Source organism: Panulirus ornatus, chromosome 2 (genome assembly GCF_036320965.1).
Source record: "Panulirus ornatus isolate Po-2019 chromosome 2, ASM3632096v1, whole genome shotgun sequence".
NCBI lineage: Eukaryota > Metazoa > Arthropoda > Malacostraca > Decapoda > Palinuridae > Panulirus > Panulirus ornatus.
In genome coordinates, this window is record NC_092225.1 from 31,930,796 (window position 1) to 31,947,964 (window position 17,169).

At 38.7% G+C, this 17,169-nt stretch overlaps 1 protein-coding gene across 34 annotated transcripts in view; it reads left to right on the forward strand.

Annotated features, from left to right (window-relative positions):
* beta-Spec (spectrin beta chain) overlaps window positions 1-17,169 on the forward strand; it is a 211,948-nt gene that overhangs the window by 150,034 nt on the left and 44,745 nt on the right. For 18 of the 34 annotated variants that reach the window (XR_011714208.1, XR_011714212.1, XR_011714209.1 and 15 more), the window contains one exon: window positions 12,598-12,702. Coding sequence is in view for 12 of the 34 variants with exons in the window: in XM_071674660.1 (XP_071530761.1) it covers window positions 12,598-12,702 (105 nt within the window). In the remaining 22 variants the exon portion in view is untranslated. Of the gene's footprint in view, window positions 1-12,597; window positions 12,703-15,097; window positions 15,191-17,169 lie in introns of all 34 variants that reach the window. The other 16 variants (XR_011714206.1, XR_011714211.1, XR_011714207.1 and 13 more) reach the window with 1 other exon arrangement.

Consider the following 17,169-nt stretch of genomic DNA (forward strand, 5'->3'; position numbering starts at 1 on the left):
ACTGGGAAGATACCAAGTTGTTAAGTTGTCAAGAATACTGTGGAATATACCAATTTTATTTTATACTTGATTACTATTGCCCGTTTATGTATGTATATGTGTATATGAGTGGGTGGGCCATTCTTCGTGTTTCCTGGCACTACCTCTGACACGGTAAACAGCGATTTTGTATGATAATAATAATAATAATAATGATGATAGTGATAATAATGATAATGATGTATATTTATTTCATTTATTGTACTTATTTGCTGTTTCCTGCGTCAGTGAGGTAGTGCAAGGAAACAGATGAAGAATGGCCCAACCACTCGTATACACATATATATACATAAATGCCCATATACATATACAGTGAGTAACGTAAGGGTAAGAGAGATGTGTGGAAATAAAAAGAGCGTGGTTGAGAGAGCAGAAGAGGGTGTTTTGAAGTGGTTTGGGCACATGGAGAGAATGAGTGAGGAAAGATTGACAAAGAGGATATATGTGTCGGAGGTGGAGGGAATGAGGAGAAGAGGGAGACCAAATTGGAGGTGGAAAGATGGAGTGAAAAAGATTTTGTGTGATCGGGGCCTGAACATGCAGGAGGGTGAAAGGAGGGCAAGGAATAGAGTGAATTGGAGCGATGTGGTATACCGGGGTTGACGGGCTGTCAGTGGATTGAATCAAGGCATGTGAAGCGTCTGGGGTAAACCATGGAAAGCTGTGTAGGTATGTATATTTGCGTGTGTGGACGTATGTATATACATGTGTATGGGGGGGTTGGGCCATTTCTTTCGTCTGTTTCCTTGCGCTACCTCGCAAACGCGGGAGACAGCGACAAAGTATAATAAAATAAAAAAAAATATACATATACATTTCAACGTATACATACATATACATACACAGACATATACATATGTGCACATGTACTTGTTCATACTTGCTGTCCCCATACATTCCCATTGCCACTGTGCCACATAGGAAATAGCATCCCCCCTTTTCCAGCGAGGTAGCGCCAGGAAAAGACAAAAAAAAAGCCATGTTCATTCGCATTCAGTCTCTAACTGTCATGTGTAATGATAATGATAATAATACTATTGCCTGTGTTAGCAAGGTTGTGCCAGGAACTGATGCAGAAAGGTTGCCTTTGCCCACATCAGTTCTCTAGCTGTCATGTGTAATGTACTGAAATTGCAGCCCCCTGTCCACAACTAGGCCCCACAGACCTTCTCATGGTTTCCCCTGGCTGTTTCACATACCCTGGTTCAGTCCATTGACAGCACAGCATCCCCTGTATACTACATTATTCCAATTCACTTTACTCCGTGCATGCCTTTCACCTACTTTCATGTTCAGGCCCCGATCACTCAAATCTTTTCCACTCCACCCTTCCATTTCGTCTACCCTCTTCTTGTCCCCTCCACTTTTACACATATATCTTCTTTGTCTACCTCTTTTCACTCATTCTCTCCATATGTCCATACCATTTCAGCACACGCTCTTCAGCTTTCTCAACCATGCTCTTCTTATCACGACACTTCTCTCTTACCCTTATGTTACTTACTCAATCAAACCTTTGTTGTATATTTTATTCTGATACATTTTACAGTAAATTACATGAATCATATGTATAATGTGAACATGAACTTATGCGTATGTACAAAAAGGGTCACAACATCAGGTGCACACCCATACTGTTACAATAGCCCACTGCTGCTAAACTTGTTTTGAAACAATCTCTTCTTTAATTTCACAATAATGTTTTTTTTTAATTTTGTGTAGTTTCTTTGTAATAGTTTTGCATGTTGTTCTGTTACAATTTGCTGTAATTATATGAAAATAACCCAGAAGTGTAGACATATATGAACCTGTATACAGATATGAGTCAGTAAGTACAGTGGTCAATGACAGCACCTGATGGCAGAGTGGCAGTTTTCCAAACTATTAACATTTTGCTAAACTAGGTCAAATTCTTTGATTTTTTAAAACCATGGGTGATTCAGAACTATAGATTGGCAGATTAAAGATTTGTTTATTTATTTATTTACTTTGCTTTGTTGCTGTCTCCCGCGTTGGCGAGGTAGCGCAAGGAAACAGACGAAAGAATGGCCCAACCCACCCACATACACATGTATATACATACACGTCCACACACGCAAATATACATACCCATACATCTCAACGTATACATATATATACACACACACAGACATATACATATATACCCATGTACATAATTCATACTGTCTGCCTTTATTCATTCCCATCACCACCTCGCCACACATGAAATAACAACCCCCTCCCCCCTCATGTGTACGAGGTCATGCTAGGAAAAGACAAACAAAGGCCACATTCATTCACACTCAGTCTCTTGCTGTCATGTAATAATGCACTGAAACCACAGCTCCCTTTCCACATCCAGGCCCCACAGAACTTTCCATGGTTTACCCCAGACACTTCACATGCCCTGGTTCAATCCATTGGCAGCACGTCAACCCCGGTATACCACATCGTTCCAATTCACTCTATTCCTTGCACGCCTTTCACCCTCCTGCATGTTCAGGCCCCGATCACTCAAAATCTTTTTCACTCCATCTTTCCACCTCCAGTTTGGTCTCCCACTTCTCATTCCCTCCACCTCTGACACATATATCCTCTTTGTCAATCTTTCCTCACTAATTCTCTCCATGTGGCCAAACCATTTCAAAACACCCTCTTCTGCTCTCTCAACCACACTCTTTTTATTACCACACATCTCTCCTACCCTATTATTACTTACTCGATCAAACCACCTCACACCTTATATTGTCCTCAAACATCTCATTTCCAGCACATCCACCCTCCTGCGCACAACTCTATCCATAGCCCACGCCTTGCAACCATACAACATTGTTGGAACCACTATACCTTCAAACATACCCATTTTTGCTTTCCAAGATATATCACTATATATAACATACAAAGAAGAGATTGATTTATGATAATCTACACTTGGCATTTCTATAAATCTGATGCCTATTCCCTCATGGAACTCCCTCAGGGATGGCAGCAACAACAGTCTCTCCATAACTAGTGAACTCCAGTACTGCTTTTTAGCCTTTAGTGCCACATCCTTAACAGGCCACTGGCAGATGGCAACTCTAGCACAGTGTTTGCTGAGGTTCCTTCCTAATGTTCCTACTGACTACTTCAACCTGATGCTCCCATCAAATGTTCCTACCTACTAATTCTACCTAATGCTCCTGCCTAAATGTTCCTACCTCCTACTTCTATCTATTGTTCCTATCACTTTGCCAAAAGGCAAGGCTAGCACATATTGCTGAATGCAGGAAAATTTATTAGAGTTATGAAGAATGAGCTGTGTGAGTTGTTAAGTGTTATATGTGACATAGGTCATGAAGAGAGATTGTAGATTTGTGGACAGAATGCCAGTAGTCCATGTCTAGGTGGGGCAGAGAAAAAAGACGGTTACTTGGGTCAGAGGAGTGCAGCTCAACAACCGCAGAAGTGCTGGCTCATTATGCACTGTCACCAACCCTCTCAATACCCAAGTGGGTAGTATTGGTAATAAACTTCCCTGGCTGTTGGCTGCCTACCATCTACTACATACAGATTGCACATGACAAAAAATTAAAGGTATTAAAGAATATATGTTAAACCTGAAAGCCTCTCAACAAGGAAGATACAGAGTTATTTAGTCATCAAGAATAGAATGGAACATATCAGAAACAAGTCATGAAAATGTTTGATGTGACAGCCCACTTAGGAAACATGCATGGAATGACTACAGAAACATTTAAAAGAATACTTGATACACAGCAAAAATTTCTATCCATTTAGTTAACTATATCTCTGACACCTGTTCCCTCCAGGGACTGCCATTAAAGGGGTGGCCATGGCAAAAGAGTCTCCACTTATCCCTATCCTTACATGTCTCCCTTACATAAGCCATTCCATGCATTCTTCCACCATTTCTCTTCCTCTCTCTTTCCCCATGTCACAGGTGGTCTTCATCTCACACAATCCCCATTTATTGTACTATCATACACTGTCTTTATGAACTCCCTGTCTTGCATTCTTTCCACTTGCCTGAACCATCTCAAATTATTACATTTCACCCACTCTGTTAATACCACAGTTCATTCTTTTTGCTCTTTGTGCCATACTGAATTTCTCACACACCTTTTCTTTCTTTCTTCATTCCATTTAGTCATACCACATGCACTTTTCAAATAGCTCACTTCCACAGCCTGGATTCTTGACCTCTGTTACTCATTCCATGTCCATGTTTCTGCTGCTTAGGTAAGGTTCGGTAGGACTGTTTAGTCCCTTAATCATTTCTTCGCTTACATACTTATTCCGTTAAGGCACTTGGTGATGCATATATATATATATGGGGATGGAGAAAAACTGGAGGAAGTGAAGTGTTTTAGATATCTGGGAGTGGATCTGTCAGCGGATGGAACCATGGAAGCGGAAGTGGATCATAGGGTGGGGGAGGGGGCGAAAATTTTGGGAGCCTTGAAAAATGTGTGGAAGTCGAGAAACATTATCTCGGAAAGCGAAAATGGGTATGTTTGAGGGAATAGTGGTTCCAACAATGTTGTATGGTTGCGAGGCGTGGGCTATGGATAGAGATGTGCGCAGGAGGATGGATGTGCTGGAAATGAGATGTTTGAGGACAATGTGTGGTGTGAGGTGGTTTGATCGAGTAAGTAACGTAAGGGTAAGAGAGATGTGTGGAAATAAAAAGAGCGTGGTTGAGAGAGCAGAAGAGGGTGTTTTGAAATGGTTTGGGCACATGGAGAGAATGAGTGAGGAGAGATTGACCAAGAGGATATATGTGTCGGAGGTGGAGGGAACGAGGAGAAGAGGGAGACCAAATTGGAGGTGGAAAGATGGAGTGAAAAAGATTTTGTGTGATCGGGGCCTGAACATGCAGGAGGGTGAAGGAGGGCAAGGAATAGAGTGAATTGGAGTCATGTGGTATACAGGGGTTGACGTGCTGTCAGTGGATTGATCAAGGCATGTGAAGCGTCTGGGGTAAACCATGGAAAGCTGTGTAGGTATGTATATTTGCGTGTGTGGACGTGTGTATGTACATGTGTATGGGGGGGGGGGGGTTGGGCCATTTCTTTCGTCTGTTTCCTTGCGCTACCTCGCAAAACGCGGGAGACAGCGACAAAGTATAAAAAAAAAAAAAAAAAAAAAAAAAAAAAAAAAAATAATATATATATAATATATATATATATATATAATTATATATATATATATATATATATATATATATATATATATATTATATATATGGATAGAGTTGTGCGCAGGAGGATGGATGTGCTGGAAATGAGATGTTTGAGGACAATGTGTGGTGTGAGGTGGTTTGATCGAGTAAGTAACGTAAGGGTAAGAGAGATGTGTGGAAATAAAAAGAGCGTGGTTGAGAGAGCAGAAGAGGGTGTTTTGAAGTGGTTTGGGCACATGGAGAGAATGAGTGAGGAAAGATTGACCAAGAGGATATATGTGTCGGAGGTGGAGGGAACGAGGAGAAGAGGGAGACCAAATTGGAGGTGGAAAGATGGAGTGAAAAGGATTTTGTGTGATCGGGGCCTGAACATGCAGGAGGGTGAAAGGAGGGCAAGGAATAGAGTGAATTGGAGCGATGTGGTATACAGGGGTTGACGTGCTGTCAGTGGATTGAATCAAGGCATGTGAAGCGTCCGGGGGTAAACCATGGAAAGCTGTGTAGGTATTTATATTTGCGTGTGTGGACGTATGTATGTACATGTGTATGGGGGGGGTTGGGCCATTTCTTTCGTCTGTTTCCTTGCGCTACCTCACAAACGCGGGAGACAGCGACGAGGTATAAAAAAAAAAAAAAATAATATATATATATATATCTAGTATTGCTCTCTTCCTTAGCTCTCCTTCTATATCTAGCTGAACCAGAATGGCTCCCAAATACTCTCCTCTTCCATCTTTATCCCCTGTTATATATAACAGTTTAGTTTTTGTCTTTCATTCTATACAGCTCTGAAGAATCTATGCTTTAACTGATTCCTTTCAAACACCATTAATTTAACTTGAATTGCATTTACCTTCAATTGCCAGTGCCCGGCTGCATCATAAAACACTTAACAACCTTCTGCAACTCATCACTCTCAGCAAACAATGCAGTATTGTCTGCAGACAGGCTTGTCACTAGCCACCATACCTCAACACCACACTTCCTCTCTGCATCCCCTTTCCCTAGTTTTGCTTTCATCTCTCGTATCCCTCCATTCATAATGCCCTTTCCCTAGTTTTGCTTTGATCTCTCTTATTATTTCATTTATATTATATTGAAAAGCCATGGTGACATCGTACAGCCCTGCCTCTCACCCACTTTTGTACTGAACCTTTTGGCCCAACCTTCCATCCACTCTTGAACACGAGTTTGCCCCTCCATAGAAGCCTTTCACACACTCCAATGGTTGTTCCCCTGCCCAATATATCCTTGACATATCACATAAATCATTCCACTTGACACTGTTGTATGCTTTCTCCAGATCCATAAAAGCTGCATACAGTTTCTTATCTTTCACTAGGTACTTTTCCAGATGAACTAAGAATAGATGATTATGTAATGCATGTGGTAGTTGAGGAGAATATTGCTCTTGGAATGCTAGCAGAGAACTGACACGGTGGGCAGGGTAGCATGCATAGCATTAGCATCCTGTGGCATACAGTTTGATGGGTTCACCATAGATGGGGGGTGAGTTAGGTATTTGAACTATGTAAGGATCATTATAGCAAATTGTGCCATATCCCATCAGTACGTACTGTATTACATAGTTTTATGTTTAAGTTTGATAGATTTCACTTTTTACAGCTCATTTAAGAATATGAAAACTTTGTGTTTCTTATAAGGTGATGAATCAAAGGCTGGAATATGACAAGAATCAAAAGTTATTTTGTTTTGATACTGTAATAGGCATTATAACTGAAGAACTTCACAAGTTGCTTAAATATTTCATTATTTAATAGAAAAGATAAGAGTTTTTTCAATTTTGGCACTTTTGCAAAATCTTGATGTCTTTCAATGAATTATATCCTAATTTTTAAGTTTTCACAGTCGCAAAATGTCACATTGAGCCTTTGTTCTGCGGTAATTGTTTATATGAAAGGACCAAGTCATGATGTGGATGGCTAACAATTACAAGCATTCATAATGCAGGGATTTGATAAACATAAATCACTATTTCTGAAATGGAAGATCGTACAACAGATAGGGGGGGGGGTTACTCATTAACCTTGTGAGTATTCACTAAGGTTTCCTTTCAACCCTTTGAATTTCAGTTTTTAAAGTTTGATAAATGTATGTTATTTAAGTTTTCTCAATCCACCAGTCACCATCTTTATTCATAGATGCTCTTTCCACCTTCCATGTCTCACACATTTCACCATTGCTTCCCTTGTGCTCCTCTCTCACGCACCTTGTTTCATTTGCTATCATCCTATGGCATTCTTCTCTATGACTTTTTCTTCATAACTCTGCACACAAGCCTCTTTCCCTGACTACCCAACTTTCACCACTTTTCTTCACTTATATGTTATCTTTTCTTTTTTTGTCTTTTTTTTGTAAACCTCTTGAAACTTTTATACTTATCATCACAAAGAAATAATTGGACATTCCTCTTGTTACCCCTTTCAGTACATTAACATCCTACAAACTCTGCTAATGTTGTCTTTTATTCATATCACTTTCTGTAGCCCATATTTAAAAAAGATTTTAAGATTAAAAACAGAGCATTGCTGGTCCAAAGGATTGTGTATTTGTAACCAGTATGTGTTCCACACCACGCCATTAGAAAGATATTAAGGTATTAAGAATATATGGTGTGGGAGGCAAGTTGTTAGAAGCAGTGAAAAGTTTTTATCGAGGATGTAAGGCATGTGTACGTGTAGGAAGAGAGGAAAGTGATTGGTTCTCAGTGAATGTAGGTTTGCGGCAGGGGTGTGTGATGTCTCCATGGTTGTTTAATTTGTTTATGGATGGGGTTGTTAGGGAGGTGAATGCAAGAGTTTTGGAAAGAGGGGCAAGTATGAAGTCTGTTGTGGATGAGAGAGCTTGGGAAGTGAGTCAGTTGTTGTTCGCTGATGATACAGCGCTGGTGGCTGATTCATGTGAGAAACTGCAGAAGCTGGTGACTGAGTTTGGTAAAGTGTGTGGAAGAAGAAAGTTAGAGTAAATGTGAATAAGAGCAAGGTTAATTAGGTACAGTAGGGTTGAGGGTCAAGTCAATTGGGAGGTAAGTTTGAATGGAGAAAAACTGGAGGAAGTGAAGTGTTTTAGATATCTGGGAGTGGATCTGTCAGCGGATGGAACCATGGAAGCGGAAGTGGATCATAGGGTGGGGGAGGGGGCGAAAATTTTGGGAGCCTTGAAAAATGTGTGGAAGTCGAGAACATTATCTCGGAAAGCGAAAATGGGTATGTTTGAGGGAATAGTGGTTCCAACAATGTTGTATGGTTGCGAGGCGTGGGCTATGGATAGAGATGTGCGCAGGAGGATGGATGTGCTGGAAATGAGATGTTTGAGGACAATGTGTGGTGTGAGGTGGTTTGATCGAGTAAGTAACGTAAGGGTAAGAGAGATGTGTGGAAATAAAAAGAGCGTGGTTGAGAGAGCAGAAGAGGGTGTTTTGAAGTGGTTTGGGCACATGGAGAGAATGAGTGAGGAAAGATTGACCAAGAGGATATATGTGTCGGAGGTGGAGGGAACGAGGAGAAGAGGGAGACCAAATTGGAGGTGGAAAGATGGAGTGAAAAGGATTTTGTGTGATCGGGGCCTGAACATGCAGGAGGGTGAAAGGAGGGCAAGGAATAGAGTGAATTGGAGCGATGTGGTATACAGGGGTTGACGTGCTGTCAGTGGATTGAATCAAGGCATGTGAAGCGTCCGGGGTAAACCATGGAAAGCTGTGTAGGTATTTATATTTGCGTGTGTGGACGTATGTATGTACATGTGTATGGGGGGGGTTGGGCCATTTCTTTCGTCTGTTTCCTTGCGCTACCTCACAAACGCGGGAGACAGCGACGAGGTATAAAAAAAAAAAAAAATAATATATATATATATATCTAGTATTGCTCTCTTCCTTAGCTCTCCTTCTATATCTAGCTGAACCAGAATGGCTCCCAAATACTCTCCTCTTCCATCTTTATCCCCTGTTATATATAACAGTTTAGTTTTTGTCTTTCATTCTATACAGCTCTGAAGAATCTATGCTTTAACTGATTCCTTTCAAACACCATAATTTAACTTGAATTGCATTTACCTTCAATTGCCAGTGCCCGGCTGCATCATAAAACACTTAACAACCTTCTGCAACTCATCACTCTCAGCAAACAATGCAGTATTGTCTGCAGACAGGCTTGTCACTAGCCACCATACCTCAACACCACACTTCCTCTCTGCATCCCCTTTCCCTAGTTTTGCTTTCATCTCTCGTATCCCTCCATTCATAATGCCCTTTCCCTAGTTTTGCTTTGATCTCTCTTATTATTTCATTTATATTATATTGAAAAGCCATGGTGACATTGTACAGCCCTGCCTCTCACCCACTTTTGTACTGAACCTTTTGGCCCAACCTTCCATCCACTCTTGAACATGAGTTTGCCCCTCCATAGAAGCCTTTCACACACTCCAATGGTTGTTCCCCTGCCCAATATATCCTTGACATATCACATAAATCATTCCACTTGACACTGTTGTATGCTTTCTCCAGATCCATAAAAGCTGCATACAGTTTCTTATCTTTCACTAGGTACTTTTCCAGATGAACTAAGAATAGATGATTATGTAATGCATGTGGTAGTTGAGGAGAATATTGCTCTTGGAATGCTAGCAGAGAACTGACACGGTGGGCAGGGTAGCATGCATAGCATTAGCATCCTGTGGCGTACAGTTTGGTGGGTTCACCATAGATGGGGGGTGAGTTAGGTATTTGAACTATGTAAGGATCATTATAGCAAATTGTGCCATATCCCATCAGTACGTACTGTATTACATAGTTTTATGTTTAAGTTTGATAGATTTCACTTTTACAGCTCATTTAGAATATGAAAACTTTGTGTTTCTTATAAGGTGATGAATCAAAGGCTGGAATATGACAAGAATCAAAAGTTATTTTGTTTTGATACTGTAATAGGCATTATAACTGAAGAACTTCACAAGTTGCTTAAATATTTCATTATTTAATAGAAAAGATAAGAGTTTTTTCAATTTTGGCACTTTTGCAAAATCTTGATGTCTTTCAATGAATTATATCCTAATTTTTAAGTTTTCACAGTCGCAAAATGTCACATTGAGCCTTTGTTCTGCGGTAATTGTTTATATGAAAGGACCAAGTCATGATGTGGATGGCTAACAATTACAAGCATTCATAATGCAGGGATTTGATAAACATAAATCACTATTTCTGAAATGGAAGATCGTACAACAGATAGAGGACCGGGGGGGGGTTTACTCATTAACCTTGTGAGTATTCACTAAGGTTTCCTTTCAACCCTTTGAATTTCAGTTTTTAAAGTTTGATAAATGTATGTTATTTAAGTCTCTCAATCCACCAGTCACCATCTTTATTCATAGATGCTCTTTCCACCTTCCATGTCTCACACATTTCACCATTGCTTCCCTTGTGCTCCTCTCTCACGCACCTTGTTTCATTTGCTATCATCCTATGGCATTCTTCTCTGACTTTTTCTTCATAACTCTGCACACAAGCCTCTTTCCCTGACTACCCAACTTTCACCACTTTTCTTCACTTATATGTTATCTTTTCTTTTTTTGTCTTTTTTTTGTAAACCTCTTGAAACTTTTATACTTATCATCACAAAGAAATAATTGGACATTCCTCTTGTTACCCCTTTCAGTACATTAACATCCTACAAACTCTGCTAATGTTGTCTTTTATTCATATCACTTTCTGTAGCCCATATTTAAAAAAGATTTTAAGATTAAAAACAGAGCATTGCCTGGTCCAAAGGATTGTGTATTTGTAACCAGTATGTGTTCCACACCACGCCATTAGAAAGATATTAAGGTATTAAGAATATATGGTGTGGGAGGCAAGTTGTTAGAAGCAGTGAAAAGTTTTTATCGAGGATGTAAGGCATGTGTACGTGTAGGAAGAGAGGAAAGTGATTGGTTCTCAGTGAATGTAGGTTTGCGGCAGGGGTGTGTGATGTCTCCATGGTTGTTTAATTTGTTTATGGATGGGGTTGTTAGGGAGGTGAATGCAAGAGTTTTGGAAAGAGGGGCAAGTATGAAGTCTGTTGTGGATGAGAGAGCTTGGGAAGTGAGTCAGTTGTTGTTCGCTGATGATACAGCGCTGGTGGCTGATTCATGTGAGAAACTGCAGAAGCTGGTGACTGAGTTTGGTAAAGTGTGTGAAAGAAGAAAGTTAAGAGTAAATGTGAATAAGAGCAAGGTAATTAGGTACAGTAGGGTTGAGGGTCAAGTCAATTGGGAGGTAAGTTTGAATGGAGAAAAACTGGAGGAAGTAAAGTGTTTTAGATATCTGGGAGTGGATCTGGCAGCGGATGGAACCATGGAAGCGGAAGTGGATCATAGGGTGGGGGAGGGGGCGAAAATCCTGGGAGCCTTGAAGAATGTGTGGAAGTCGAAACATTATCTCGGAAAGCAAAAATGGGTATGTTTGAAGGAATAGTGGTTCCAACAATGTTGTATGGTTGCGAGGCGTGGGCTATGGATAGAGTGGTGCGCAGGAGGATGGATGTGCTAGAAATGAGATGTTTGAGGACAATGTGTGGTGTGAGGTGGTTTGATCGAGTAAGTAACGTAAGGGTAAGAGAGGTGTGTGGAAATAAAAAGAGCGTGGTTGAGAGAGCAGAAGAGGGTGTTTTGAAATGGTTTGGGCACATGGAGAGAATGAGTGAGGAAAGATTGACCAAGAGGATATATGTGTCGGAGGTGGAGGGAACGAGGAGAAGTGGGGGACCAAATTGGAGGTGGAAAGATGGAGTGAAAAAGATTTTGTGTGATCGGGGCCTGAACATGCACGAGGGTGAAAGGAGGGCAAGGAATAGAGTGAATTGGATCGATGTGGTATACCGGGGTTGACGTGGTGTCAGTGGATTGAATCAGGGCATGTGAAGCGTCTGGGGTAAACCATGGAAAGCTGTGTTGGTATGTATTGTGCGTGTGTGGACTTATGTATATACATTTGTATGGGGGTGGGTTGGGCCATTTCTTTCGTCTGTTTCCTTGCGCTACCTCGCAAATGCGGGAGACAGGAAAAAAAAAAAAAACTTTTCCAGTTATGATACATTCATGGATTTCGAATGCTCTTCATTACATATAAAGAAAACTCATCTACCTGTTTGTCAAGGCATACATTTTTGTGTCTGATGAACCCCCAATATTCATGAAGCATATTCTGCGTCTGTAGTGTTAGTTTTGGATACTCAGCTTAGCATTGGAGAGATATGAAATGATCTAGTTGAGTGTAATTTTTTTTGCAGTTGACATGAGTATAGTTTATAGCCCTTTGAATACTTTTGTGATTTGAATTGTTTTGAAAATTTCAGGCATTAACTTTTCTTTTATGGCTTCAGAGCTCTATCGATGAAGTTGAAAACCTTATCAAGAAGCACGAGGCATTTGAGAAAGCATGCACAGCCCAGGAAGAGCGGTTTGCCGCCTTAGAAAGGCTAACCACTGTAAGTAATCTTCATCATATAGGATTAAAAGGAAGGTTTATTTTAGATATTGTTACTCTTTAATTTTAATTTCATGTATAAGAACTTACATTCATATGGAGTTTTTTTTTGTATGAAATTCAAAAGGTTTCTCTATGGTGGGTATTTATTTAGTCAAAGAAGTGTAATCACAGCTTTTTTTTTATAGTTTCATAAAATGGATTTCATTACTGAATGCTACTGCATTATAGGGAGCCAGATGTTCTTACAGGTGATGCTTGGTGGTGCTAACTTAGCATCTCTTGTCCATGAAAATTCTACCTCACATATTCAGAAACAATTATATCAGTAAGCTTTAACTAGCATAATTTCTTTAAGGCTGTGATGAGTCATATACAAGGTAGCTGTTGCCCGGCCTTTGTGGTATAGTGGCCCATTTGTGATATCTTGAATTTTTGAAACTGGAAACACCCTCTTAGGGGGCCAGATTTTTTTCTTGATTTCCATGTTAATGTTGATGTTGTCAGGTTATAAGAATGTCTTAAGGACACCAGGCTAACTCATTGCTCTCATAGAAACTTTGATATCAAAGTTCATTTGTCCACCTCGCTTATCCCAGAACAATTGTAGTCTTTGCAGATTGAAATGGATAACATTTCTGCTGTGGCTTTTTCCATTGGTTTGGTAAGGTGGAATATAATAGTGAAGAAAAGGGGAGAAAGAATACTGCTCATGTATTCCATGTATGTTGTAGAAGGCATTTAAGAGGGCCGGGAGCGGGTAGCTGGAAATCCTCCCTTCTTATATTACTTTCCAAAAGAAGGAGCAGAGCAAGGATCCAAGTGAGGAATTTTCCCTGTGTGACTCTGTCATCAGTTCTTGACACTATCTCACTCAAGTGGGAAATGCTGAGCATGTTTAAAAAAAAAGGAGAAATGCTGGTTTAAGGAAGAAAAACCCAAAATTCACAGCCAGCATTCTAGTTAGGAGTGTTATCCATCTTGGCTCCAAAACATAGGAAGATGCAAGATTTGCCTGTATTTTGTATTTTTGGTTGTATTTTTGTTTGTAGGGTATTTTTCATGTATTTGTTGTATTTGCAAGTTTGTGTGTTGAAATATACTAGGATTCTATGGAGACGCAGGATTTTTTTTCTTAGGGAGCTACTTGTGTAATGTTTTTTGTTGATACTGTGGTGTCAGAGTGTTGCCATATGATTGTATGGTTGTTTGCCTATGAGAGGGCCTTCATTCTGCGGTGTGCAGAAGATAACAAAGAGAACCTCATCCCACTCTTCAGTGATGAATGTATCCAAACTGCCTTGCATCTTAAATAGTTTATGATAATGACGTAAATTAATGTGTCAAACAACCCTGCATCTTGAATGGTGTATGATGACTCGGTTTGATATTGCCATTTAACCGTATTTCTGTGAATTGCTTACAAGTAAGTTGAAATGGATTTTTGCTCGTAAATCATCTCAGAATTTTAGGTTGTGAATATCTGTAACAGCAGGATATGATTTCTGACTTATTTTTATGATGATATATTAATGCTTTATCTCTGGGATAGGGGAGAAAGAGTACTTCCCACGTATTCCCTGCGTGTTGAAGGCGACTTAAGGGGGGGGGGGGGCCTGGAAATTCTCTTCTCCTGTTTTTTACTTTTCCAAATTAAAAAACAGAAAAGGGGGCCAAGTGAGGATATTCCTTCTAAAGCTCAGTCCTCTGTTCTTAATGCTACCCCGCAAATGCGGGAAATGGCAAATATGTATGTATGAAGATTTGATTATGAATTATTTATTAAGAAGCTAGCACTTTGGTATTTGTGATACTTTAGATTTATATTGTAACTTGAAGATGATGAAAACACATTTTCACATGCTCTATTGAGTAAAGTTTTGTAACAGTGTTAGGTCATATTTAGTTATTTTTTTTATACTAGTTTATGTGTAGTTTGTTTATTAGGTTCCAGTGCATCCCTCATAAATGTTGTCCAAATTTTGCTTGTTTTTAATTTTTATTTTTATATCTCTTTTGGAAGCAGAACGCTTAGTCTTATTGGGGTGAAATTAATGTACAGAACTAATCAACTGAAGAAAAGGAAATGTGATTTTATATTCCTACAACCCTTGATTTGTGTAGAATCAGTGGTAATTAATAAGTTTTATTTTGATAATGATATTTTCAAAATTATGGCTTAAGTGTGTAAGAAAGGAAGACTTTTTATCAGTAGATTTATGGTCAAGTTGGACATAGTTTATTTAGAAGTATAGTAGTTATTTCTTAATCATTTTCTGGGTTATTTTAGATATAGAAAGAAACAGTACGAAGATGATAGTCTAGCTTTTGAAGGTTTTGTTGCATATTTGATATTCAGGAGAGTTTACTTGTGTTCACTGTTGCATGGATGATAGCTGGAATTGCGGGAACAGGATAAGCGGCTAGGCCTAACTGATGATCAAGGCCGAGCTCTGTACTATGGTCAACGCTACACAGATGATGACCCGGTGAATGTTAGATGTACAGCAGTGATCATGAAGGATATAATTGCTTTATTTTTGAATCATTTTAACCAAATTAATGAGCTTGTTTCGCCATTTTAGAGTGATTGTTTCAAAGTATGTGTCATGAATTAAAGTAATTGTGTTATGTAATAGTCTTTCTTTTTTCTGTGGTTTGGATTTTTAGAAATTGCATGTTATATCTTTCATGAACAAGTGTACCTGTGTTGTAGCTATTTGAGCAGACACTTATTACTAGAAGAATTAAGGGACTGGAGGTATTCGATTAAATTATTTTTCATCATCGTACTATTTTGAAAATTTGTTAAAGCAATGAGTTAGGTATGCCTTTAGGATGGCTTTTTGTGCATCATTTTGATAATGTTCATATGATTATTGTATCAGATCCCTCAGTTCTTCAACCACTGCTTACTAAGACCAAAGTTTATAAATTTATGGTTTGTTGATGGTATGAAAATATCTCTTGAAGCATTAAATGTCTAAGAGATGTTTTTTGTGACAGATGAATGAGCTCCTAAATCTCTCTACATAGTCTATTTTTGGACAGAACTTTGTATTGAGTGGGTTGGAGCTGTGCTAAACATTGGGAAGAAACTTGAATTCTTCTAACATAATAATAATGTAGTTTGCCAAAAAGAGGGCATTGGTAGACTTAATGAAAAAAAGTTTTTTTGTAAGTATAGACTAGTGTTATGATGTGTACTGACACAAGCTTGTTCAGTATTTTTTTGGGCCTAACTGAGTGAAAGTTTGAGTTTTGAGGTAGGTTTGAATAATGAGGTACTTGAATTTTTTTTTCAGAGAAACTGGGTAAATCAGGATAAATCAAATATGTGGATGAATACTATGTTGTACACCAAAGATGATACTGGTGGGTGTTTTGTGGTCAGAAGGGTTTCAGTTATTGAAGATACACATTCTTGTTATTCATATTGTAATACTACATGATATGTATTAAGAGGTGACTACTAATGGGAAACTTTGATGTATTAAGAGGTGACTACTAATGGGAAACTTTGCTTTTAGAATTAAATGAATGTACTTTATCACAAACTGGAGAGCTCTTTCTCCTCTGATATTTGACATTATCTCTTACTGAAATTGGTTTGTAGTTACATGTAGTTACATTTTTTACCAGAAGGTTCTCAGATGCTTACTTGCTACTTTCTAGTATCCTTTCCTTGATTATTTAAGTTTTTAGATATGTAATGTTAAAGACCAAAGATGTGAATTATATTTTCAGAGAACTTTGCTCTCTCCAGTCACAAAGTGGTATGACAAATTCAGAAGCTTCTCATGTCTTTGTACTCTTAAAGATGTTTTTGTTGCTCTGAAAAACAGTATCATATTTGGAGTATGCTATAGTTTGCTTAAGTCTAACATCATTGCTAAGCAGATGCTATGATTGTGTTTAGAGGTGTACAGTGTGGTCCCTAAAACAGCATTTTTACAAAAGTTTAATTGAAAAGTTACTTTCACATCTTTAGTTAGTAGAGTTGCTTTAGAGTACTTGTGGTGAGATTTGAAACAGTTATGTTGTACTGATACGTTACTAAAGATATACTATTTTTTGATACCATTAGATTTGCTGTAATTGTAGTTGCTGACTTTTTGAGAATTATAGACAATGACTTTTTCATAATTAGAAAAAGGAATTAATTGGAAAATAATATTCTAATTTTTGATTAGTTGTCCCCAAAGCTATATAATTGTCTTTCAAGTATAAATTTGGATATTGTATGTTCCTTCTTTTAATTCTAAATCCTCACCTTTGAGTATTTTACCTTTTAGATTCCTTGTACTTTAGTAGGATTGAGATACTGCCTTTACTTGTGTGATGGAAAGTATGCTTGCATTTTCAAACTTCACTCATTTTCATAATGCTTTTGTTGTACTTTGTAGTAAATTGTATTTTTCCTATCATTTACATTGTACAGTGCTATTTGTGTTGTCTTTAACCTTTT